We start from the raw sequence: 26,177 nt of genomic DNA, 5'->3' as shown, positions 1-26,177 counted from the left end.
AATCGATTTACCAACCACTGTCGGGAAAGAAAGGAAGTGGGGCGGAGGAGCGGAAACGTACAAGGGGCCCCAGCGCGGGGTCGTCTGGGAGTTGTAGTTCGCGGTCCCGTGGCGCTCGCACCGGGCGGATGTAGCCCGAGAAGGCGGGCGGAAGCCGGAGGCCTAGGGGCGGGATTCCCTGTCGAGGCCGTGGGTCCGAAGCCCCGCGGGCTTAGGGGTGGTGGCCGGGACGCGGCAGGTGGCGCTGGCTGCTTTCGGGGGCCCCAGTTCCCTTAGGGTGGACGTCAGGTGGGCGTCACCTCTGGCTTTTCCAGCATGCTTGGGCACCCGGCGGGCGGCAGCGGGCGCGGGGCCTAGGGATGATCTTCCCTGTCGCCCGCTGCGCTCTCCGCTGGCTGCAACGGCCGGGAGCCAGGACCTTGTCCCGCGCTGCCATGGAGGTGGCCTTGCGAGGCGTGCGGAAAATTCTCTGTGTGGCCGAGAAAAACGACGCGGCCAAGGGGATCGCCGACCTGCTGTCCAACGGTCGCGTGAGGCGGGTAAGGAGGCGTATTTCCGATCAGCTGTGCGGGTGAGGGAGCTGTCCCGATCACCCAGCGGGACAGCGCGGCGAGCGCTGGGAATACAGACGGAGGCCGCTTCTTCCACTTCTGGGTCATTGCAGTGGCTTCCTGTCTTCTTTTCGGACTGGTAGGCATTTAGAAGTGAAGATGCTTCACCCATGTGCTTGAAAACCTTGGCTCCTCCTTGCGCACAGCAGCGGTTCCCAAACTAGTCTGATAATCGGTACTAGCTGGGACACTGGCTATTCTGTGGGTTTGGGGTGCGACCAGGGAAGGCTGTGTCTTAACAGTATTCCCTGTGATTTGAAATTTTAAGTTATTGGGAACCCCTGTTCACAGCACTTTAATTTGGCGGTCAAGCCCTGTCCCAGCATTCCCAGCTAACCTGGCTCTCCCCATCAACGGCGCATCCCCTGGGTTCTGCCGCCCCACTGGCTTTACAGTCTGTAAACGCCTATTAAGAGGGCAGTACTACCTAGGCTATGGAATTAGAGGGAACCGCTGCCCTATTCCTACGAGTACAAAGTCACTCCCGAGAGACAGGCAAGTAAGGGATGAAAATTTGTTCTGGACACACTGGAGGTGCAAAGGAAGGGAAAGGTCAAAGAATTTGTAAAAGGTGGCATGGAGATGATAAGAACTGATCAGGAAAATCTGTCAAATAAAAGTGGATTGCGAAATGGTTTTCTGGAGGCAGAAAGCAGAAGTTCCCTGCTCTTTTCTTCTTTCAAGATCTCAAAGTCCTTAGACCTCCATTTCTAGCTCGTGGAGAGTGGGAGCAAGAGCTGAGGTTGTGTCTGTAGAGTTCCGACCTCTGGCCCCTCACAGGGAGAACTCTGATAGCTTTCTCCCTAACCTTTCACTATTCAAATTCTGGGCAGCCAAAATGACTTTATAAAACACAAGTGTGACTCCAGTAATCTCCCACTTAAAACCCACATTGCTTATCTCAATTGATGCAGAACAAACATTTGATAAAAATGTAATCCCCTTCGTGATCTTACAGAATAGAAATTCTAAAGGAGCCACAAAGAACCATCGGTGCTAATAAATATGTTCAGCCAAGTTATGGGATACAAGATCAACGTACACAAATCAGTAGCAATGAACAATCTGGAAAGAAAATTAAAAAAAAACACAATTCCATTTACAATAGCATTCAAAAGCACACTGAAAACTGCGACCTTCTTTATCTGGGTAGTTTTTTTCATGGTTTTATTTTTATATTCAGAAAGATGCATCTTAAAGAATTCTGTAGATTTAGTGGCAGCAGTATGGGAGTTCCTACAGATTACTTAGAGAAGGGACTTGTATTTTTTTTTTTTTTTTTTTTAGAGTGGACAGCACTGCAAAAAAGATCACAAAAGCAGGGGCTCCTGGGTGACTCAGTTGATCGAGCATCCGACTCTTGATTTCTTTGGCTCAGGTCATGATCCCAGGGTCGTGGGATCGAGCCCCGCGTCAGACTCCTGCGCTGAGCCTGGAGCTCGCTTGGGATTCTTTCTCTCTTCCTCTCTCTCTCTGCCCCTCTCCCCTGCTCACATGCTCTCTCTCTAAAATAAAAAGAGAAGGAGAGATCACAAAAGCTACATTCTTGATCTATCAACCGGGTGTTTTTTCTTTCCCCAGACTCCGAAACTGCTCTAAGTTTGGCGTATCCAGTTTCCCTGAGCACCTCACCCACACATGGGATCACACATAATTGTGTGCCACCCCAAAATGGGAATTACGGGGGGGGCAAGTTTGAAATGTCAGGAAAGACATTTCACATCCTCGAGGCTACCACTGGTAGAGGAGACTGCCTCATGGAGCTCTGGTTGTGGGATCACACACATGTTATCGGACAAGTTATTTACCTGGAGAGGATCAGAACGGTGGTTTTAGACTGTTCCCAAGAGACACAAGGGACAATGGATGTGCCCCTCAGGAGTCACTTGGGACTGGACTGGGGAAACGTACCTGTAAAAGTACTTTTTTTTTTTTTTTTTTACGTTTATTTATTTTTGAGACAGAAAGAGACAGAGCATGAACGGGGGAGGGTCAGAGAGAGGGAGACACAGAATCTGAAACAGGCTCCAGGCTCTGAGCCGTCAGCACAGAGCCCGACACGGGGCTCGAACCCACGGACCGTGAGATCATGACCTGGGCCGAAGTCGGCCGCTCCGACCAACGGAGCCACCCAGGCGCCCCCCTGTAAAAGTACTTTTAATGCTGCTGTGGAGGACGGTGGGATCTATTCAGAGAGGGTCTGATTCGTCCACGCTCGCAGCTAAAGAATTGCTTTATAGACTGGCTTCCAGTGCTGACTGGGGCTTGTAGGGTTACTGGATTTTAGAGCCAGGGGAGCACTTAGAGGTAACTTTATTCAAAAATAAATTGACGTTCAGAAAGGCGAGTGATTTGCCTGTGGTTTTACAGGCGCAGTTGTACAGCCAAAAAGTAGTAGAAGGATATGGGGAGGAGGGAGAAAGTGGGCAAGAGAATTCCGTCCTAATCCTTTCTCTGCCTCTAATTTGTGACTTGACCTTGGACTCGTCCAGGCTCATCTATTCGTCGTTATATTAGCTGACCTCAGGGTTACCTTCTGGCATAAAAACTCCATGGACTGTCCCAAGCATGTGCTCGTAACTGTTTTGAGGATCCTCTTGATAACTGGCCTTAGTAATTTAGCCTAGTTTTTATCTTTAGGAAATACTGTTATTTTTCAGTATGACCACTTATCAAGGTTCTGCTTGATCTTTAGGCCGAGGAGTCATTTGTTTTCAACGCAATTTATTTATTCTTTTGTGTTACAGAGGGAAGGATTGTCTAAATTCAACAAGATCTATGAATTTGATTATCATCTGTACGGCCAGGTAGGTGCTATCATATTTCTGTCCTGCAGCTGAAGTGTGCTGCTGTTAGATCCATGGGCCATTTTGGTATATGTTCCTCGAGATTTTAGTTTTGGCTGTAAAAATAGAAGCTGTTAACTACAGGTTGCCGCTGAACTGCTTGTACCTTAAGAGTTATTTCAAGGGGCGCCCGGGTAGCTCAGTCGATTAAAGGTCCAACTTCAGCTCAGGTCATGATCTTGTGGTTGGTGGGTTCGTGCCCCATGTCGGCCTCTGTGCTGACACCTCAGAGCCTGGAGCCTGCTTTGATTCTGTGTCTCCCTCTCTGCCCCTCCCCCACCCACACTGTGTGTGTGTGTGTGTGTGTGTGTGTGTGTGTCGAAAATAAACATTAAAAAAAAAGTTATTTGATCAAGAAGAACAAGCCTGGCCATCATAGAAGTCACTATCTTTCAAGAATAATTGTTAAGACCTAAAGATCTCTGGTTACAAATGAGTATTTTGTAATTTATAAGGAAGTCTCTTTTTTTTTTTTTTAATTTTTTTTTTTCAACGTTTTTTATTTATTTTTGGGACAGAGAGAGACAGAGCATGAACGGGGGAGGGGCAGAGAGAGAGGGAGACACAGAATCGGAAACAGGCTCCAGGCTCCGAGCCATCAGCCCAGAGCCCGACGCGGGGCTCGAACTCACAGACCGCGAGATCGTGACCTGGCTGAAGTCGGACGCTTAACCGACTGCGCCACCCGGGTGCCCCAGGAAGTCTCTTTTTAATGAAATATGGCCCCTTCTCTTTATAACAAGAAAGAAACTAAAATACAGTAGTTTGAGGCAACTTTAAATCCTATAAAAGGCATCATGGTGCTAGAATTAGAACGGTCGTTAGTTTGGTATTTGGCTTCAAAGAGATGCATTTATGTTCATTTCTTCCCAACTAGGTTTTGTTTTGTTTTGTTTATAGACTTACTTTTTTTTAGAGCCATTTTAGGTTTTTGGAGCAAAATTGAGAGGGTGGTACAGAGATTTCCAATAGACCCCTGCCCCCACACATACACCCCCCACACACACACACCATGATCAACATCAGATCACCAGAGCAATGCATTCTTTACCATCACAATTGTACCTACACTGACACATCATAATCACCCAAAGTCCCTAGTTTACATTAGGGTTCTCTCTTGGTGTTGTGCGTACCATGGGTTTGGACAAAAGTAGGACATGCATCCGTCGTTACAGTATCATGCAGACTATTCCCACTGCCCTTAAAGTCCTCTGCCCTCCATCTCTTCCTTCCTCTTCACCTCCCCCAACCCTCGGCAACCCCTTTTTTCTCTTTAACAGAAGTTCCTCCCTTTTATTTGAATGATGTGGCAAAATATAATTGCCGAAAGACTAACTCGAATTTTGTTATCCTTCAGAATGTTACCATGATAATGACTTCGGTTTCTGGACATTTGCTGGCTCATGATTTCCAGATGCAGTTCCGCAAATGGTCAGTACAATGCCTGGGGGAAGAACTTTCTGATTATTACAGTAAGTTGTGACATGCTGCCGGGATTTTGAGGCATGTTGATCTTACTATATAACTTCTAATACCCAGATGACTGTCTTTGTCCATTCGGGCTGGTATAACAAAATGTCGTCAACCGTGGGGGGGGGGCTCATAAACAATAGAAATTGATTTTGCCTGGTTCTGGAGGCTGGAAGCAGGAGACCAGGGTACACGTAGACTGCTGACCTCTCACCACGTCCTCAGCTGATGGAAGGAGCGAGGGAGCTCTGTGCGTCTTCTTTTATCAGAGCATTAATCCCATTCATGAGGTACCACTCCCGTGACCTAATCGCCTCGCAGAGTCCCCACCTTCTAACACCATCACATTGGTATTAAGATTCCAGCATGTGAATTTTGAGGGGACGAACACCATGGAGACCACGGCAGTGACCTAAGGTTAACTGAACCATTGTGAATTTTTACCGTGTGTTGAGAACAAACCACCACTTTGAAGTGTTATTTTCCTTAGAATAGCCAGACCTATTTCATGTAGTCACTGTGTTACATTTATCCTATTGCAGACGTGCGTGAAAGGGCTCCAGAATTTCTTCTTAGCAGCTGCTGCTGTCACAGAAAGCAGAAAGTGCTCTGTGCAGAGGGTCATAGCCTTGCTTTTAATTCTCTGGCATTTTCACGTGGGACTTCTGTTGGGGATCCATCCGTGAGCTCACTGAGCAATTTTTTTCTTGTAAAAATGGAGGACTTTCCATCCTGTGCTGAGGTTGGATGTTTTGTGTTTTCATCCTCTTTTCTAGGCACAGCTGCAATCCCCTTGTCCTCTTTGAAGCAGAAATTGAAAAGTACTGCCCAGAGAATTTTGTAGACATCAAGGTAGGATCTTTTGGAAGACATACAGCACTGGAGTTGAACAGCTCCAGAGTGCAAAATAATTGAACAGTGACTTCTGTATTTTGAATGCATCAGAATTTAGAGATCGCGTTTCCCACCAAACTTAGTGCCATGATTTTAAAAATGATTCCTAGTCAGGGCACCTGGGTGGCTCAGTCGGTTAAGCGTCTGACTCTTGATTTCAGCTCAGGTCGTGATCTCATGGTTGGTGAGATCAAGCCCCAAGTCAGGTTCTGCACGGACAGCCTGCCTGGGATTCTCTTTCTCCCTCTCTCTCTCTGTTTCTCCCCCTCCCTGCCCCCTCAAAATAAATAAATAAATAAACATTTAAAAATTCTTCCCACTCATCGTATAAATGAGGCCACTTACTTTTTATTTGTTTATTTTCAAAGAGTTTTAGTTTTAAATAACGTCTCCACCGATGGAGAAGTCACAACCCCAAGATCAAGAGTCACAAGCTGTCCTAAAAATAAGCCTTTTTATTAGTAGTGGTTGTTTAAATAAATCCTAGGAATAACACTGTTAAATGATTAATTCTAAGTGATGAATCACTAAATTCTGTTCCCGAAACCCAATACGACGCTGTGTGTTAACTAATTAGAACCTAAGTAAAAAAAAAACTTGACACGTTGAACAAGTTAAAAAACATTAATCCTAGCTTCCATCCCGAATTAGCATGGAGAGACAACAAAGTGTAAATGGTCACGTGACAGGCAAGTTATGAGTGCTCAGGGCACCTGTAGCAGTGGTCTGCTAGCTGGGAAACCTTCTTGGGGTGAAACTCAATTAGGGATCAGTTTCGTTTTTGACCAGGACGTGATCAGAACCACGAGAGTTACAAGTGTGTGTCAGAGCTGAGGTTTAGGTCTTGTCACACTAGGGCAGGTGCATTAAACCCTCCATCTTCTAGAAGCTCATTTTCGGGTCCGTGATTCTAAGCTGGAGGGTTGTGGTAGCAGCCTCCTCATCCTTACAGGTAGTAAGAGCAGTTTCCTCAGATCGCTCCCTCTCACCAAGGCGGCGCATTCCGATAACATCACTGATGTTCGGTTTGGTCACACGTCCTTAGCGTAGAGGTGTCACCTCATGGCGACTGCGCTCTCACCGCTCTTCCCTGGCTGGGAATTTCAGAAAACTCTGGAACGAGAGACCCGGCAGTGCCAGGCCCTGGTGATCTGGACCGACTGCGATAGAGAAGGGGAAAATATCGGGTTCGAGATTATCCACGTGTGCAGGGCTGGTAAGTGACGTGGCTTCCGGGTTTCCACACGCTGGGACCACAGAAGTAGATGGTTCCCCTGTGTGAGTGGGTCAAGGCTGAGTTCCTCCTTATAGACTCTCCCCGCTGGATCCGTCAGGCCTCACCAGCAGTGTGTCCAGAGCAAGTTACTGAACCCACGGGAGCCTCAGCCTTCTGGAAAGTCAGGCCAGTCTGACACAGTTCCTAGGGTGGCACGAGGACTAAAAGAGTTCCCGAGTGGCACAGACCCCACAGCCCAGGGCTTGTTTCGCGTCAGGTCCAAGTAGATTGCCAGCTGCTTGAGAGCAGGGACTTCTTATCATACCTTTTTTAAGTATAGATTGAATATTTGCAAGAGAACGCATATGCCGTATGGACAGTACAAAGAGTAATTCTAGAATGTTGTTCATCTGCTGTATTCTTTGTATGCTGCCTGAATATTAATAAATACTCACTGAGGTGAATTTAAATGCCTTCAACGGGGCTAATGATTGCAGGTAACTTAGCAGAAGTGATGCTCAGGTCATTCTCAGGCTTCAGAGAGTGGACGGTTTCTATTTTCCCTGAGTGTTTCTGTGTTGAAAGCTGTAACGACTGCTGGGAATTTAAGTACGTTAACTTTCAGGGACAGTATGTATGTCCTATGTTATTTCCGTGCCAGGACATGAAATTCCCTTGTAGGACCTTCTAATTGACAACATTTTATTTTCCCTAAACGTCTAAGAGAATGAGTGAGATTAGAATCTTGAGAGGCTCATAAGGAGAATAGCTGAAATTCACTTAAATAGCTAAAATTCACACCACGGTTACTTCTGACAAAACTAAGCTTAGCGGTTATAGCAAAGTTTCCTTCTTAGGTGGCTAGCATACTGTTAATTTCACCTAATCAGAAAATTGGGTGCCTCACAACATCTCGAAATGGCTTATCTTTCATTCAAGGTGGTTTAAGAAAAGCGAGCCCTTTATGATGGGAAGGCAGTATGGTTTGACTTTGATCTTGGTGACTCTGTTCCACAGTGAAGCCCAGTCTGCCAGTGCTGAGAGCCCGTTTCTCTGAGATCACCCCCCGAGCCGTCCAGACGGCCTGTGAGAACCTGACCGAGCCCGATCCGAGAGTGAGCGATGCTGTGGACGTGAGGCAGGAGCTGGACCTGAGGATCGGTGAGCCACTGGCAAACTCCCCTGGGGGTCTGCGTGGCACATTGGGGGTTGGGTTATGAACCAAGAATGAGGCTTGTGTGTAGATACGCGCAGCTCACTTTGATCTTACGGTCCACTGCTTTCTCCTTCCTTCCTTCCGTCCTCACTGCCTAGGAGCTGCCTTCACTAGGTTCCAGACCCTGAGGCTGCAGAGGATTTTTCCCGAGGTGTTAGCAGAGCAGCTGATCAGTTACGGCAGCTGCCAGTTCCCAACCCTGGGGTTCGTGGTAGAGAGGTTCAAAGCCATTCAGGCTTTTGTGCCAGAAGTCTTCCACAAAATTAAAGGTATGGCCGGGGGAGTTGTTTACGGTGTAGAACCTAAGGGCCTGGGAAGCACCAGGAGCAAAAATGGCACTAATTAAATGTGTGAGTTGTTTAGTCTTGCTGCCCTTCGTCCCACCCCATTACGATGCTCAGAATCCACTTGGTTTCCTGAATGGCCCATAATCCCAAAGCCATGTTTCCTATTCCTTTGGAATTTCAGTGCAATGTGCTTTCTTCTCTCTGTCCCATCATATGGCTTCTCTGAGTCATGGCCTTCCTGTTTGTCCCCAATACAGTAACTCATGACCACAAAGATGGTGTCGTAGAATTCAACTGGAAAAGGCATCGCCTCTTTAACCACACAGCTTGTCTTGTCCTCTATCAGCTGTGCATGGAGGTAAGAGATAGTTGGAATTTTAATGATCGAGGAAGACTGTTCTGGAAGTTCCCAGGCCACTCCTTCTGTGTTAGCAGAAGTGATCCTGCTCCCTTTTCCCACTGAACTGTAGCTTTCAGATTGCATCTCAGGACCTCACTTTTAGGGAACCTGTAGGACGAACTCCGTGAAAATGGTACTAAACGATGTGAAACCACAGGAGCTGCAGACCTTTTAGATAAAGGCAGAAATTTTAAGAAATACATAGCTGAAATCTCTCCCTAAAGTAGAATGCTGTTAGCAGAGGTCACTCAGGATCCTCTAGACCTGTCTGGAACAGTAGACTCCTAGAGCTGGAAGGGGTTTGGACAGCATCTGGTCCAGCTCCCTCTTCCCCCGGTTAGATGAGATCTAGAAAGATGAAAGTCACAAACGAGCAAGTTAACTTCATCCAGGGGCAAATGCCAGGAAGGAAAAGTAGCGGGAAGGAACAGAGACCAGCCTGGGGGGGCAGGGAGGGGACCATTCTAGGCACGGTGGTCACGGAAGACCTCTCAGGGCCACATCTGAGTGAAGGCCAGAGTGATTAGCAGGAGACAGCCAGCCACAAGGGGGCCGGGGGGTGGGGGGGTAGAGAACACGTGTCAGTAGACAAGTAGAGAGAGCGGCCCATCAGAGGACCACAGGCCAGTCGGTGGCCGAGTTGCGACCCTCATACTGATCGTCCACCTTGTGGTGCTGCTGCTTTTCAGCCAGCACCTGACTGCTGGCTTTAACCTGGAGGCTGCACACAGTGGTGCCTGAGAGAAACTCTGAGATCTCTACTTTGATGAGTCACATGTGCTCCCGGCTGTAGCGCCCCGGCAGGTTTATTAATTGATTTGGCGAAGGGGGACCGATGACCGGTGAGCACCGGCTGCGGTGCCAGACACGCTTTATGTTACACTATCCTGTTTAGTCCTGATAGCGCCCGTGAGGGTGGCGATCCTGTCCCTGCCTCACAGGTGAGGTGGGAGAGAGTGAAGTAATTTGTGCGCACTCTAGAGCCGGTAAGGGGCACAGCACAGCTAGCTTCTAGCGTACCTGACTCTCCAGCTCCTTCCGGAGACCACCCTGCGTCCAGGAGTCACTCTGTCCACGCCTCTGCCCTTTGACCCTAGAGGTCACGGAACTACCTGGCACATCTCTGACACTGCCCATTTACCCGTTCGAGAGAAGGAAACACCCCTGTTCGCTGGGGTGCCGTGAAGATGGTCTCCACATTGGGCTTTCCAGCTTGTAGTGTACGATTTCTCCTATTTCTAACTTGGTATCATCCTGCCGTTTTAAAATGTAACACCGTGCACGTGTAGGTAGGAAACAGTGCTTAGGAGATGCACAGGCTGTCGTGTTCCGCGGGCCCTGGAAGGCACCTTGGGGCTTGTGAAGTTGCCCCTCAAAGTCTCGGTTTGAGTGGGAAGGTGGTGAGGTCTCCACCACACCGCAGGCTTCGAGCCCACCTCGCTCGAGGTGCTGTCGTGGCTGGAGCAGGGGCCTCTGCTCGTGGTGAGTGTCCTCCAGAATGGTGAGCAAAGGCTACCGCAGGACAGCTAGAGAAGGTGCGCGAAGAGGTTAACGTGGCCTCTGCTTTTTTCTGGCTCCCTAGGATCCCAGGGCAACCGTGGTAGAGGTCAAGTCTAAGGCAAAGAGCAAGTGGAGGCCTCAAGCATTGGACACTGTGGTATGTTCCAGATGACTGCACCAGGCGCTCTGATTGCCTGGTGCTGGGACCAGGTTTCGACGGTGGCCGGTGGCACAAGCATCACCCTTCACGAGGCCAAGCGGGAAAGCCCTTGGGGAGAACAGAAACCCCAAAACAGAGGCTGCTTAGTCTTTTCGTGCTTTTTTAAGTTAATAAATGCAACGTAGCTGCTTTGTGTGGGGTTTGGCAAACAGAAAGAGGAAGACACGTCCCCCGTCATCCTTACGTAATCTCTGATCCAATGTGAGCATCTCCTCTTCCTGTTTTTTCTCATACACGTGATTTTTACATTGTCGTGATTAGGATAGCTTGTCTTTTTCCGCCCGAGCATTTTTCTTTAACGTGTGCCTCATCTATGTAAACATTTTTTAAAATCTGTATTAAGAGCCTACCTTAGGACAGGGTTTCTCAACTTTTTAGACCCACGAAGAGCCACCCTGCTGGACACGAGTTGGAGTTAACTACCTTAGGAGTGCCCCTTCCCAGTCACCACCAGTCAGGACAATTCAGGGTACAGTTGCCGTCAGGATTCACCCTGGAGGTTGAACATAAAGAACAAACAGGCTAAGAAACGCGTGGGGATTGGTGGGCAGTGTGGTCTTTACCTTGGGCGTGGCCCAGTGTGTATGTATGTGTGTGTGTGTGCGCGCACACGCGCGTGTGAGTGATTTGTAGGAATGACAACGGGAGAGTTACAGACCGATTGCACAGGACAGGCATAAGTGTATTGGTCCTCACTGGTTAAATAGGCTTTGACATAGAGCCGCTGACATTGGTGGAATGTGACCAAGGGGAAGGACAACCGATTATCTCCCAGGAGTTTTTGAAGAATGGTATTCATCATCCAGAAGTTAGTAGGGCTCCGGTGGTTTTCCCAAAGTGTGGTTCCCAGACTGCCTGTATTAGAATCTGTGTATTGGCTTGCTGGTTAAAAAAAAAAAAAAAAGCAGATTTCTGGCCTCTGTCCCAGCCCTCTTCTGTCAGAATCCCTAGTGCTCAGGGCCCAGGAATCTTTTCTCTTCCTAAGTGATTCTTGCTTGTGCCCATCAGAGCCTGAGAACCACTGGGTTGGAATCTTCTTCTGCCTGGCAGGCCCAGAAAGCTTTCTTTGCTACAGTCTTTCTCCCTCTGCGTGACAGCAGCTGGAGTGACAGTGGCCAGACATTTGTGAACATGAGTTGTGTGGCTGTGTTGTGCCCTCTGACTCCCACACTGCACTCTAACTTGCCTATTGACACATTTAACAGGAGCTTGAGAAGCTGGCTTCTCGAAAGTTGAGAATAAATGCTAAAGAAACCATGAGGATTGCCGAAAAGCTCTACACTCAAGGGTAAATATTTGGGAATAGAATTTGGTGCATCTTTGTCAGGGTGAAGTATTTTATTTTGCTTCATTTTCTTTTAAAGATTTTATTTTTAAGTAATCTGTATACCCAACATGGGGCTCAAACTCACAATCTGAGATCAAGAGTTACATGCTCCACCCACTGAGCCAGGGTGAAAATATTTTAGAGCTTATGGGTAAATACAGACTGTCTAGATATCACCTGAGCTCTGAAGTAGAAGAATTTTGACATTGACTTTTCTGATAAGGAAAAGAGCCCGTTGAGTGAATTCACATCTCAGTGTTGACCTCTCAACAGTCCCCCCCCCGCCAGGGCCTTGGCAGGTGGCAGACCACACCTTTAGTAGTCGTTTGCCATCATAAATCATCGCGCTTCAGGGGTTGTGAACATCCCAGCACCATCCAGTGACAGTGTGGTCCATGCTGTGGACCGCTGTGGCAGCCACTCGCCACAGGTGACTATCAGGCACTTGAGATTTGGCTCGTGCGAATTAGGACGTGCTGGAAGTGTAAAATATGCTCTGGGTTTCGAAGACTTGTATGAAACAAAAGGATGTAAGTGATCTCGTTAATACCGTTTAAGTGGCTAGTAAAAAATGGTAAATTACATGTAGGGTCCACATGAGGGTTTGTTAGGCAGCATTACGCTTTCTATACCTGAAAACAATTCGTAGGAGCACACTCTGTTGCTGCTCTCAAGGCCGTGGCGGGTCACTGGCAGACCATTCATAGATCGGGCCAGGGCTGTGTCCCGGCCACACGACGGCTGGCAGCCTGAGCCTACTGTCCCCGCCTGTGCTTCCCCTATCATTTATCTTGTGGCTTCTTGGGGCATCTCAGCAAGAGAGCCTGCTGTCTCTCACCCCATCAGGGGGTCCCATCCGAGAACTTTTGTCAACGTAGGTAAGCTAGGTTGCCTTCAGTTGCGTTGGCTAGCTCAGATGGGACATTGCAGATGCCACCAGGTGCTTTCAATCGAATTCAGTTGTTCCTAGAGCAATTCTAGCAATTTCTTTTTCTATTCGTTTGCCTTTGTTTTAGGTACATCAGCTATCCTCGAACTGAGACAAACATCTTCCCCAAAGACTTAAACCTGACGGTGCTCGTAGAGCAGCAGACCCCGGATCCACGTTGGGGGGCCTTTGCCCAGAGCATTCTAGAACGGGGCGGCCCTACTCCACGCAATGGGAACAAGTCTGACCAAGCTCACCCTCCCATCCACCCCACCAAATACACTAGCAGCTTGCAGGTTGGTTTCCCTAACTACTGCCTCCTAGAACCCAGGGGGAGGTGAAGGGTGAGCGGCACTTGAATTTACTCTGTGGGCTCTTACTTGAGGAACTGAGTGATTTTGAAATATCTCTCCATTTTAGCAAAGAAATGTCAGTGTCCGAATTCTGCTGCTTCAGTGTTCTGCTTGGTGTCCGTGAATCCCCGCCCCCAGAGCAGGCTCCGCTGTCCAGCCCACTTCCCGCTCTGTCAGACCCCCTGCAGCTTTGCCGAGCCCCCCACACGTGGACCAGGAGGTTCGCCTGCCCTGTGCCCTTGCACAACCCCCACGGAGCCTCCCACAGAATCGCTTGGCCTTCTTGGCCCCTCGTTAACTGGAGGAATCCGGCCCCCATCCTCCTCAGACTCGATGGGTTTCCATTGCCATCCTGACACTTGGACGCTGTGACACCGGCCTCTTGTCTTTGGTCCGGTGGTGGCTGCAGGGCTCTGCCGTGTGTCTTGCCTATTGTCCTTCCTCAGCTGGAGAATGAGCTCCAGGAGGGCCCTGAGGGCCAAGCTGGTTAGGCTTGTTTGACAGATGCAGGCTCGTTGCAGAGCTGAACCACATTTGGTCCTTGTTTCCTTTTTTTATTAACACGCATTGTTCTCTGGCCCTAAATGCAATACAGGTCCATTTTAGTTTAGAAAATTCAAAAGAATATGAGGAAGAAAAAAATTTAACCATTTTCTCATATGCCAACTTTTTTTTTTAATAGATGTTTGTTCATTTTTAAGAGAGAGTGTCGGAGCGAGGGAGGGGCAGAGAGAGGGGGAACAGAGGATCTGAAGCGGGCTCTGTGCTGACAGCAGAGAGCCCAGTGGGGGGCTCGAACTCAAACTGTGAGATCATGACCTGAGCTGAAGTCAGACGCTCAATCAACTAAGCCACCCAGGTGCCCCTGAAATATTTTAAAGTATGATATTTAATGATTGCATAGATGTACCATAATTTCTTTTGCCAAATCTATTTTTTTGTTGTTTATTTATTTATTTTTTTTTTTTGAGAGAGAGAGAGAGAGCACACGTGCACAAGCGGGAGAGGGGCACAGAGAAAGAGAATCTGAAGGAGGTTTCAGGTTTCAAGCTGTTAGCGCAGAGCCCGACATGGGGCTTGAACCCACGAACCGCAAGGTCATGACCTGAGCCAAAGTCGGATTGCCAGCCAACTGAGCCACCCTGCTCATCTGCAGGGTGCAAAATCACCCCTGCAGAAAGCACCGCTGCAAAATCTGTTTTTTAAGATTGCTTTCAACTTTCTGAGACATAATAACCATTGACCTTTGTGTAAATATCTGTGTGGACCTTTCGTTTCCTTTGGATCCATTCTTAGAATTATTGGCTATGAGTATGAGCATCTTACGGGCTTTGACAGATTGAGCCTCGCTCAGTCCTTGATTACTTCACTGGTAGAAAAGTCCCATGAACCTTGTGACGTGATGGTGTAGGGCTGCTGGCTGTAACTTTACTGTGTCTTCTATACAAGGGATCCCTTATTAGTTTATTATGTTTTTACCTTGTCTCCTCCCTTGGTGGGGTTTATGTCAAAAGAAGCACCTCTCAGTCTGGAAGGGAGGATGCCTTCCTTGCTTATCCTCACCTGATTAGGGTTGTGTCTAAGTCCACAGCACACAGCGGGTATGCCCAGCGCTCCGTGCTGCTGCGGGGGCTACGGGAGCCACGTGCCCTGTTTCAATGTGGAACTTTGGCGCGGAAGGTGGCCTCGGCCACGTCAGACTACTGGTGGTGCTGCGATCCTTGAGAGGCTATCTTTCTGGAGGGAGTTTCAGACCCTTTCTCTTTCTTCCTAGGGAGATTGAGCAGCGACTGTATGAGTTCATCGTTCGTCATTTCCTGGCTTGCTGCTCCCAGGATGCTCAGGGGCAGGAGACCACTGTGGAGATCGACATCGCTCAGGAACGCTTCGTGGCCCACGGCCTCATGATTGGCCCGAAACTACCTGGATGTGTACCCATATGACCGCTGGAGTGACAAGGTACTAAAGCACAGGCTCCGGCCGGAGGCCAGAGGCCACGTCTCACCCCGTGGGCCTCGGGGAAAGGGGAAGACAGCCGTGTTCCCGACCCCAGTGCCGTCTGATGGAGCGGGGCCACGTTCTTTGAAATGGAAGTTGTCTTTTGCCTAAGTGCCACGCGGAACGATCTGACGCTTCTGCTGCTCTCCGTAGACCCTCCCCGTCTACGAGAGAGGCTCCCGCTTTCAGCCCAGCACTGTGGAGATGGTGGACGGAGAGACCAGTCCCCCCCAGCTGCTCACCGAAGCCGACCTCATCGCCCTCATGGAAAAGCACGGCATTGGTCAGTAGCGGCTCCAGCGCCCTCCGTACGGGCCAGGCACCGTGTCTCTTCTGGTCTTTGCCACGGCTCTAACGTGGCCATTGTATTCTTCACCCCCTTTGTAGTGAAGTGAGGCTTAGAGAGGTTAAGAACCTTGGTCTGAGTAAGTCCGCACATGGTGCTCTCAACCACTGCTTTACAGCAGCCGAATGAGGACATCGATGTGTCCCAGGACTCGGGGGCGGTGCGCTGGGAGCACCCTGGCCAGGTCCTGTCCGTGGACTCAGGATATTTGGCCCACACAGGGATTCGCTTCTATTTTGAATAAGTTACCAACATTTAAGGCCTGAGAGATTCCACATAAAAAATCCGTGTCTTCATCTTGCGAGGCGTCGGGTCTGGCAGCCCGCCCCTTCGCGCCCAGAAATGGAATTGGAGTTGAATTGGAGTGGTGGCTGTCCCTTCCCCATCGCTCACACTTGGCTCCGCTCTCCGCTCGTTACCTGCCAGGCCCCTGCGGAGTCTGAGTTTGCTGCCCTGCGGCTAGCCACACGCGGCCGTGCCCTTGGTGTTCCTTAAAGCATTCCTCGTAACAGTATGGGAACTGGAAATTAGGTTAAAAGGAAACTGGGCCAGAACTGGCTTTCCCGGTAAGCCCCGTGGCCCAAGGTTTACAGGTGGTCCCTCGGGACAGATCTGCCACCCCTCGTCAGTTTTCGTCACGGCTCTGTGGATGGTCTCCGGCAAACCTAGTTCAGAGGGGCAGCGGCACGATGGAGAGGGAAGTGGATGGAGGGGAAGTGGGAGTTCCCTGGGCGTATTCCTGGGGCACAGCTGCCCGCCCTGGGGCACAGCCGCCTCACTACACAGTGGGTTTTGTAGTCCTGGGACTTAGGAAGGAGTGCCCTCCTGGAGTCCTCTGGCCATTGCTATACTGTCCGCAAAGTTGCAGGGTTCGCTAAAATTAAAGTTAGTTCACCCATCAGGATTCACTCATTAAAAATCTGAGGCTTCCACAGCTAGACGTTGGTCTAGGCCCCGGAGACACAGACAGGAATCAAGCCTGGTCATTCCATTCCCCCAAGGGCTCATCTAGCCGAGAAAGAAATCAAAGCAACACTTAAGTCCAGCCCGATGGGCTCTGGCAGGGAGCGGGCAGGGGCCTTAAACCTCATAGGAAGGATTCCTGGCGAGTGAAGGCAAGCCAGGCACCGGCCGAGTCTGCAGGAGGACGGAGGCACAGGGAAGCACATGGCACTGTGGCCGGGGGGTGTGCGTGGAAGGTGAGGCTGGGAAGCTGACTTGAGCCTGACTGCGGGCCGGGCGTTGCCTGCCTAACGAGCTCGGGTGTTGGCCTGTGGCTAGCAGAGCGCAGTTTAAGATTTCTGAGGAAAAGAGCAAAGACTTATTTTTTTATTTTTATTTCTTTTGAGAGAGAGTGAAGGAGGGGCAGAGAGAGAGAGGGAGGGAGAGAATCTCAAGCAGGCTCCACACTGTCAGTAGGGAGCCTGATGCGGGGCTCGATCTCACAAACTGAGATCACAACCTGAGCCGAAACCAAAAGTCGGCCACCCAGGTGCTCAAGAGAGCTACGTTTTTTAATATGTTACCAGCTTTAAAAAAAAAAAAAAAAAAAACCTAAAAATGTTACCAGCTTTATTGAGATATAATTCACATACCCCACGCTTGACTGATGTAAGACGTACAAATCAGCGTCCGGTATATTCACAAAAGCGTGCAACCCTCCCCACGATTAAACTTAGAACGTTTTCATTGTCTCAGAAAGAAACCCCGTGCCCATTAGCAGTCACACCCCATCCCCCCTTCTCCCCAGTCCCTCCAGTCCTGGGCAACCACTCCTCTTTCTGACTAGAACGATACGGCGTGTGGCCTTCTGTGACCGGCTTCTCCCACTTAGCGTGTTCTCAGGGGTCACCCACACTGTGGCGGGAATCAGCACTTCTTTCCCTCTTGGCTGGTGCTGTCCCGTTGTGCAGGTACACCCCAGTTTGTTTATCCATTCCTCAGTCGATGGACTTTTGGGTCCTTCCCATTTGTCCCGGTGCACATTTGTGTCCAGGTTTGTGTGTGGACAGTTTTCGGTTCTCTAGGGTGGATAACCTAGCAGTAGAATTTCTGGGTCCTATGGTAACTCTGTGTTTACCTCTTGAGGAAGTTCTGGACTGTTTGCCGTGGCGGCTGCACCGTTTTACGCTCTGGGAGCAACGCTTGAGGCTTGAGGTTTCTCCGTGCCCTCGCCAACATTTGTGGTTATCGGTGCTTTTTGGTTATACCCATTCAAGTGGGCGTGAAGTGGTACCTCTGTGGTTTTGATTTGCATTTCTCTGATGCCAGAGCTACATTTGCAGAGAACCCTTTGGCCACAGCATAAAGAAGGGGTGGGTGGAGGAAGCAGCCAGAAAGGAGGAGACCGAGCACATTGCCCTGATGCGGATGACATGACGTGGGCTCCAGCCGTGGCTCTGCCACATGGAGCAGAGGACAAAGACGCAGGAGTTGTGAAGCTGACACTGACAGCTTAAGTGAGGAAGTGGATGCGAGGGAGAAGTGTGGTTTCTGCGTGGGCCGGAGGCGAAGGGAGATGTCTTACCGAGAATAAGAAGTCCAGGCAGAGGAAGGTGCCCACAGGACCCGGGGGCAGGGGGGGAAACGGTCTGCATCACCCCGAGTAACCAGGACTGGCTTTCAGGTACTGATGCCACTCATGCGGAGCACATCGAGACCATCAAAGCCCGGATGTACGTCGGGCTCACCCCGGACAAGCGGTTTCTGCCCGGGCATCTAGGCATGGGGCTTGTGGAAGGTAAGGAGGAGGAGCTCGCGGGGGTATTGGCGGAGCCGCGTAACTAAAGTCCCCGAAGGTGTCGCCCGGGGCCACGTAGAACACCGCTCTTGCCCCTGCAGGCTATGACTCCATGGGCTATGAGATGTCCAAGCCCAACCTCCGGGCTGAGCTGGAAGCTGATCTGAAGCTGATCTGTGAGGGGAAGAAGGACAAGTTGGTGGTTCTGAGGCAGCAAGTCCAGAAATACAAACAGGTTTTTGTTGAAGCAGTGGCCAAAGCAAAGAAGTGAGTCCGGGTCCGACTTGTGTGCGCACGCGGTCATTTGGCTCTGCCTCCTGGGCCGTAACCTCTCCCTGGGCAGCGGGAGCGGGTGGGGGTGATTCGGCAGAAACCGGGCGGCGCGCCTCCTCGCGCCTCGTGAAGTGTGCGCCGCGGGTGGTTAGATGTCCTCGGGCCAGTTCGTCACAGCCGGCGGTGTGCCTGGCAGGGCCGTCCCCATGCAGCTCCTTCCCCTTCGGGCTTTCCTCCCGAGGGTTCCCCTTCCCCTAGAGCTTCGCCAGCATACAAACGGTAATCGGAAAGACCTGGTCCCGTCGTGCCAGGCTGTTGGCGCCAGATAGAGACGCCATTCTCTTGATTTTAATTGTCCTGAGTTAACAGGCAGCACAGCCGTGGGGCAGGAAACCTAGTGCTGGTGTAGGACACGTTTGCTCTGTGGAGTATTTCTTGGAGGTGGCCACGCAGCAAGCGGCACGTGTGCATGTTGTTAGACGCAAACCTGTTTTCTACCCCATGCCAGTTTGGCAAAGAAGCGGATGAGCCAGGGCACCCGGCGGGCTCTGTCGGTAGACCATGTGACTCTTGATCTCAGGGTTGAGTTCGAGCCCCGTGTTAGGTGTAGAGATTACTTACAAATAAAATCTTAAAAAAAGAGAAATGGATGAGCTAGTTTATTTATTTTTAATGTTTATTCTTGACAGAGAAAGAGAGACAGGGCATGCGTGGGGGAGGGGCAGAGAGAGAGGGAGACACAGAATCGGAAGCAGGCTCCGGGCTCCGAGCTGTCAGCACAGAGCCCGACGCGGGGCTCGAACTCAAGGACCGCGAGATGATGACCTGAGCTGAAGTCAGACGCTCAACCAACTCAGCCACCCAGGGGCCCCAGGATAAGCTAATTTAAATGTAAATCCAGACAGACAGACACTTCTGGAGTGCATGCTAGGACCCTGTGCAGTTTTGTTTGGTGCGGGGCTGGTGACAAGGCAAAAGTACCTGCCTGTAGCTGGATCACTCCCGGGAGCTGCCAGGAGCCAGAGAGGAGCCAGGGCCGCTTGGCCAACACAGCTCCGTCTGCCTCCGTTCTCCGCATCAGGCCTGCGGCGAGCAGCCCGCCGGTTCCCCTGGTCACACTCATGCTGTGCGCACGTAAGAATATCGTAAATGTTTTGTTCTTTCTTCAGATTGGACGAGGCCTTATCCCAGTACTTTGGGGAAGGGGCAGAGGTGGCCCAGCAAGAAGCCATCTACCCAGCCATGCCAGAGCCCATCAAGAAGTGCCCGCAGTGCAACAAGGACATGGTCCTCAAGACCAAGAAGAGTGGCGGGTCAGTGCCAGACTTGTCCCCGCCGGTGCTCACCCAGCACTTGCTGGGTTGGCCATACAGCCCCCTGCAGGGCCCTGTCGTTTCACTTCTGTGTCTGTCTTTGTTTGTGTATTTATTTATTAATGTTTATTTTTGAGAGAGAGAGAGAGACCGAGTGCTAGTGAGGGAGGGGCAGAGAGAGATGGAGACACAGAACCCAAAGCAGGCTCCAGGCTCTGAGCTGTCAGCACAGAGCCCGACACGGGGTCGAACCCACAGGCCGTGAGATCATGACCCAAGCCGGAAGTCGGCCGCTTAACCGACTGAGGCACCCAGGCACCCCTCTGTGTCATTATTTAAAGGCAGGCGTGCTGCTGCCGGCCCCTGCACTAGGTATTGGAGGTAGAAGGCTAGCTGACAGGGACCCGGCCTTGGAGTCGTGACATGACCTGGGGTCCAGAGGAGGTGGGGGATGACGGCAGATTTGCGTCCCTTGTGGATCAGACGCCGCCCACTCACCGTGTGGAGGACGGTGGAGAAGCATGAGCTGAGGACCCCGTTGGGTCTGAGTTCAAATCTCACTTCTGCCACACACAAGTGTTGTGCCCCAGAGCAGGTTACTTAACTACTAAGCGCCAATTTTCCATAAACCTGGGGCGGTGGGGTCTACTCTGGGAAGGGTGAGGGTTTGGCGTCATGGGTCAGAAGTCTAGTAGCGCAGGGCCTGACGTGTTAGAGATACTCAGCGGCACTGCTTTTCTTCTTCCGGTTTTGGCACTGATTTGGACCTGGACGTGCCACATCCCTTCTCACTCTTAGTGCAGCAGTGGGTAGGCAGTTTGTCGCGAGGCTCCCCAAGCCGGCCCCTGGCCGCTGGCAGGTGTTCACAGCAGGAGTGGGGAATGGAGATGGTGGCCGTCATTTATCACGTGCCATCCCTATGGGGGGCACGATGCACGGTCCTCGACGTACATTCTGGACTCCGTAACCACACAGCAGGGTGGTGTTTTTACCTCAGTTTCGTACGGAGTGGAGGCTGAGGCTTCGTGGGCTGAAGCGACTTGTCTACAGCAGGCAGCCCTGGGGAGCGGGAAAGGCAGAATTTGATCCCAGGTCTTCGCGGCCCTTCATTCCTTCGCCCCCTTTGGGCTGCAGCCGTGTGCCTCCTCTGTGCTGCCTCGGGAGCGGGTGGCATCCCCGACTACTGACCCGTCACTGGCCTGGGCGAAGAGAAGGCCAGGCCGGCTCTCAGAAACCAGAGGCTAATGGGCCCAACTTGGCAGTGGGCAGCAGGTGCACGCATACGAGCCGGTGCTGGTACAGGCTTCGTCCAGTGCGGACTGCCACATGCGAGGGCTTAGTAAGTGCTGTGCTGTGAACTCTGAAGTTCTCCGAGTGCTTGAGTCACCGGGGGGGGGGGGGGGGGGGGGGGGGGAGGCGGGGGGGGGTCTGGGGATTGTCTTGTGGAATTTACCGCTCCAAGGCTTATCTGACAGTTGCCGTTTCTCAGTGGATTAGCTGTTTGAATAATTGGGGTTTGGGGTTTGGTTAGTTTTCCCCTGGTCTGGTCGTACCCAGGCATGCTCAAAGGACATCGTAAACTGTGTGCACGTTGGCTAGTCCAGCCCTAAAGTTTCGTGGCTGGAAGCTGTAAGGAATTGTTGGCCAAGGGGCACCTGGCTGGCTCAGTCGGACGAGCACACAACTCTTGATATCCGGGTCGCGAGTTTGAACCTGACGCTGGGTGTCAAGATTACTTAAATAGATAAAAACCTCAGAATGATGTGGTGCAGGTGTCCAGAGTAAAAGCTCTTCCATCAGACAGATAGGGTTCTATTCCCAGCTCTCTTACTCACCGCATGTGCATCCTTGGGCAGGTTTCCAGACTGTTCCCCACCTCAGTTTGCCCCACTGTAAACTGAGCGTGTCAACGGTTTCCATCAGAATTGTCGTGTGGACAAGTTGGGGAAGGTCTGAGAGCACACAGCCCGGAACCTGAGCAGCACCTGAGCAGAACCCTCAGGTCGTGGCCTTGCTATGGCCCGGGTTGGTCAGTGGGTTGTTTTTTGGTTTTGTTTTATTTATTTGTTTTGAGAGAGAGAGCGTGGGCATGCGTGCAAGAGCATGGGGGAGGGGGAGAGAGAATCCCAAGCAGGCTGTGTACTGACAGTGCAGAGCTCAACTCGGGGCTCGACCCCCCGAACTGTGAGATCGAGACCTGAGCTGAAACCAAGTCGGAAGCTTAACTGACGGAGCTCCCCAGGCACCCTGGTTTGGTGCTTCTAAAGAAAGCAGAGTCAGCAATACGTATTTCTTTTTTTCAGGAAGATGGGAGATAAATGCAGGCTAGTTTTTCTCATTTAGTACCAGCGACTGTGTATCCATTTACGTGTCCTTCAGGAAAATCAAGATCTCCCTTAATCGACTGAGGAAAAGTCTCCCTGCCAGATGGGCGACAGTCTAGGAATGTTTATTTCCTGCATGCAGTCTGGTGGCTCCTGCCTGACCCTGCTCCCTCTGCCCTCCAGGTTCTACCTCAGCTGCACCGGTTTCCCAGAATGCCGATCGGCCATGTGGTTCCCTGACTCTGTGCTGGAGGCCAGCAGGGATGGGACTGTGTGTCCGGTTTGTCAGCCGCACCCTGTTTACAGGTGAGCTGGCCCCTGAGTCGGCTGCAGGAAGAGCACAGGTGGGAGGGAATCTCCCGCGACTTTCATTCCTAGACCGCTGCGTGGCCGGGGGCGAATCGGTGCTCTCAGCAGCAGCTGGGTTGGCAGTCCTAAATCGGTCTGTGTCCCTTCCCTTTCCAGCTAGATTGCTGCCAAGTAGGGCATGGGGAAGAGAATATTCGTGTGTCGGCCGTGGCTTCCAGGCTCCTCCCAAAGGCCCAGAGCCCTCGTGTAGAACCGGTCCTCAGACCTTTTGGCCATAGGACCCCTTACACTGGTAAAAATCGTTGAGGAGCCCAAAGAGCTTTCGTTGTGGGTTAAGCTCATCAATAAGCTTACCAATTTAGATTAACTTATCTAATTAATTAACTTATCTAATTAACTTAGGTTAAGCTTATCGGTAAGCTTATCAATTTAGATTAACCATCTAAGTTAAAGTGGAGGCATTTAAAGACACATGTATTAATTTTACAATGCATACACTGCATACTGACATAAATGGCATGTTTTTACTTATTTCCAAAGCAGACCAAACAAAACAATGCATTGTTTTCCATTTCTCTAAGTCTAATGTCTGGCTTTAGATAGGACTCGGGCCTCTGCTCCCAGGCAGTGTGCTGGGCCCGTGGCATGGGCTGTGGCCTTTGGCAGAGTCGCATGCCTACAGCAGGGAAGAATGACCGCTGTAACTTCCCAGCCTTGTAACAAAATGCCTTGAAAGGGCCCGGGAGCCTCCAGGAGCCTGAGAGCCGCTGGTGTTACGGGAAGTGAACCTTTCAGAGACTTCTGTATTTTGGCGGTTAATTGGGATCTTAGATTTCCCCTGCCTCCCCCCCTGCCCTCGTGACAGCTGGACGGGCTAGCGGTTGGCAGGTGGCTGGCGTGGGCTCCTGGGGCCCCGAGGGGAGGCCCAGGGTGGGCGCGGCCCTTTTCGGACCAGAAGACTTGCAGCTGGTGGTTCCTGCTTTCACTCACCTTCTGGCCTCACTAGGTTGAAGTTCAAGTTTAAACGTGGCAGCCTTCCCCCGACCATGCCTCTGGAGTTTGTGGGCTGCGTCGGGGGATGTGATGAGACCCTGATGGAGCTCCTGGACCTGAGACTCTCACGGGGCGCCCCCAGAGCCAGCCAGCCAGCCAGCCAGCCCTCTAACCACCTGCAGGCTAGCCAGTCCCTGAACAGAATCGACAGCGCCCCCCGGGCCCTGCCACCACCCGCTGCCACTGGTGAAAGTGACTCTGTGACCTGCAACTGTGGCCAGGAGGCCGTGCTGCTCACCGTCCGGAAAGAGGGTCCCAACCAGGGCCGGCAGTTTTATAAGTGCAACGGTGGCGGCTGCAACTTCTTCCTGTGGGCCGACAGCAGCCCCCCGGATGCAGGGGGGCCCCCCCCCTCGGCACCAAGACCCTCAGGTGGCGCGGCAGGACGCCCGCCTGGCCCGGGGCACCGCCGGGGTGGGTTTGGCAGACCCGGCGATGACAGCGGAGGGGGCGCGTCGTGCCTGTGCAGCCAGCCCAGCGTCACCCGGACGGTGCAGAAGGACGGGCCCAACAAGGGGCGCCAGTTCCACACATGCGCCAAGCCAAGAGAGCAGCAGTGCGGCTTCTTCCAGTGGGCGGACGAGAACGTGGCCCCAGGTGAGACGGGACGCGTAGCCGGGCCGGGGCTCTGCTGCAGTTCGCACGGCGTCCACCTCCTAGAGCAAGGGCGGCCCCTGAAGGGAGGGCGGGGCAGCGGTGGGCCCGGCAGGTGCGCGGGGTCTTCATGCCAAATTCAAGGCCGGCTGCAGCCCACAGAGCTGCCCACTGCGCACCCGGCGCTACGCTAGTCACGCTATCTGTGCGTCTTCCGCCCCCGTCAGCTCAGCACGTGCTCACACTTGTACAAACGGGGCAGCTGAGTCCCAGCGAACCGCCTCCGCTGGGGGTCGCACCGCAGCACAGCCCGAGGTCGGCCGGATCCGCTCGGCTCCGCGCTCCTCTAGCCTCGGTAGGCTCGCAAGGTCCTTGTCTTCAGCTGCGGAGCCTGGCCCTGGGGATGTCTAGGAACCTGCCCAGAGTTACATGGTTTGGGCCCGGTAACTGGGTCTGGTGAGAACCACCACCCAGACGTTGGAGCAAGGCAGATCACGCGCCCGGAGCCACTTGGAAGCGGTCCCGCCCACCCCAGTGCGCGGCAGAAGCTTAGTTGGTACCTGAGAATAGCCGAAAGGCCTGTTGTCGGGCAGAGCTGGTCCCAAAGCCTAGCTATAGGACCTTGAACGAAGGGCCCGGCCTCACCGCCTCAGTTTCCTCGGTGAGCTGGGCACTTGCCTACCTTCCTTAGGGTTCCTGTCTCAGAAGAGTTTAGTTAAGTCTCAGACGGTGATTCTAACACACTTTGCCAGCTCTGCTTGTACAGGAAGAACCTAGAAGGCTGGGGAAGGCGCAGGGCTGGCTACCAGTGCCCGAGGGGGCTGGAGGCAGCCACTGCCACGACAGACTCGGTTTGCAGTGTGTGAGAGGTGGTCCAGGAAGTGGTGTCTGACGTCCAGGCCAGCTGACCAGTTGTCCCGGGTGACACAGGGCGGTCCAAACTAAGAGGCCCATTTGAGGGCTGGAGGAATCCAGAACTCCCGTTTCCTGGCACGGACGGTGGGGAGCAGGTTGTTGGTCACAGGCCTGCTGGGTTTCGCTGCTTCTCCAAGTGACCTCAGGCCAGCTGGCAGGATGTTGCTTCTGTAAAGAAGGCCTGTGTGAAGTGACAATAGTGCCCTCCTTATCAGGATAGTGATGGTGGGCCAAGGCCTTCAAGGACACAGGGTCCTTTAGGGAGTGGTGTCGGGGCAACGGAAGGGGGGGACACACCGTGTGTGGCGAGGAGGGAAGGGAGCCTGGCCTGTGGGCGGACGCGACCATACAAAGGCCGGAGGGACGCCCCCCGCCCAATGCTGGGACCTGTATTTCTGGCCACTTCTGTGTGTCTGTTCCAAAGTCAGCCTTCCCCTGACTCTTCCCACAGGGAGTCTCGGAGTCCAGACCTGGCCAAGAGACAGGGGCAGAATCCAGGGGCCGGAGGCCAGAAGCAAAAGAGCCCGGGCCACTTCCTCAGACACGGGCTCCACGGCCAAGAAGCCCCGGAAATGCAGCGTTTGCCACCAGCCTGGACACACCCGTCCCTTCTGTCCTCAGAACACATGAGGCAGGGGAGGGGAGAGAGGGCCACGTCCTCACACCTGCCCCTTCCGTCTCAGGAATAAGCTGTTTTCACCGGGACCAGGCTGCCCTTCGCTGCCCTGGAGGCTTTGCGGAAAGTGGCGGCTTTTGGAGTCTCGCCGCCTGTCGTGCTCGGGAGTCCGGATCCAGGCCGCTCTCTCGAGAAGTCCCGTCTCTGGTGGACAGTGGCTCCCCGCCTGGGCTTCTTGCTGCTGGCGCCGCAAAGCATTTACCAGCGGGGTTGGTGAGTCCCGTGCTGTGGCTCCAGGCAGCCTGGAAGGGGCTTCGCCCACAGACATTCTGAGAAGGGGATGGGAGTGGCTCTTGTTCTAGAATTGTGTCCGTAGAAGCGGCTCCCACAGCTCGTGTGCCTTAATAAAGAATTCCGTCCCTCTC

At 52.1% G+C, this 26,177-nt stretch overlaps 1 protein-coding gene across 1 annotated transcript; it reads left to right on the top strand.

Annotated features, from left to right (window-relative positions):
- Positions 1–2: 2 nt before the first annotated feature.
- TOP3A (DNA topoisomerase III alpha) lies at positions 3–26,177 on the top strand. The gene is given in 21 exon segments (XM_053893241.1): positions 3–539; positions 3,359–3,418; positions 4,818–4,891; positions 5,707–5,782; positions 6,932–7,040; positions 8,058–8,201; positions 8,355–8,525; positions 8,801–8,901; positions 10,526–10,600; positions 11,869–11,951; positions 13,007–13,214; positions 15,015–15,017; positions 15,050–15,177; positions 15,179–15,230; positions 15,423–15,552; positions 18,242–18,355; positions 18,457–18,622; positions 19,798–19,941; positions 22,449–22,571; positions 23,581–24,224; positions 25,588–26,177. Coding segments are annotated over 21 exon segments (2,964 nt in total). The 5' UTR covers positions 3–359; the 3' UTR covers positions 25,767–26,177.

This window comes from Panthera pardus, unplaced genomic scaffold (genome assembly GCF_024362965.1).
Source record: "Panthera pardus isolate Hobbes unplaced genomic scaffold, ASM2436296v1 HiC_scaffold_3, whole genome shotgun sequence".
Taxonomy (NCBI): Eukaryota; Metazoa; Chordata; class Mammalia; order Carnivora; family Felidae; genus Panthera; species Panthera pardus.
This window is presented reverse-complemented; position numbering and strand designations above follow the sequence as displayed.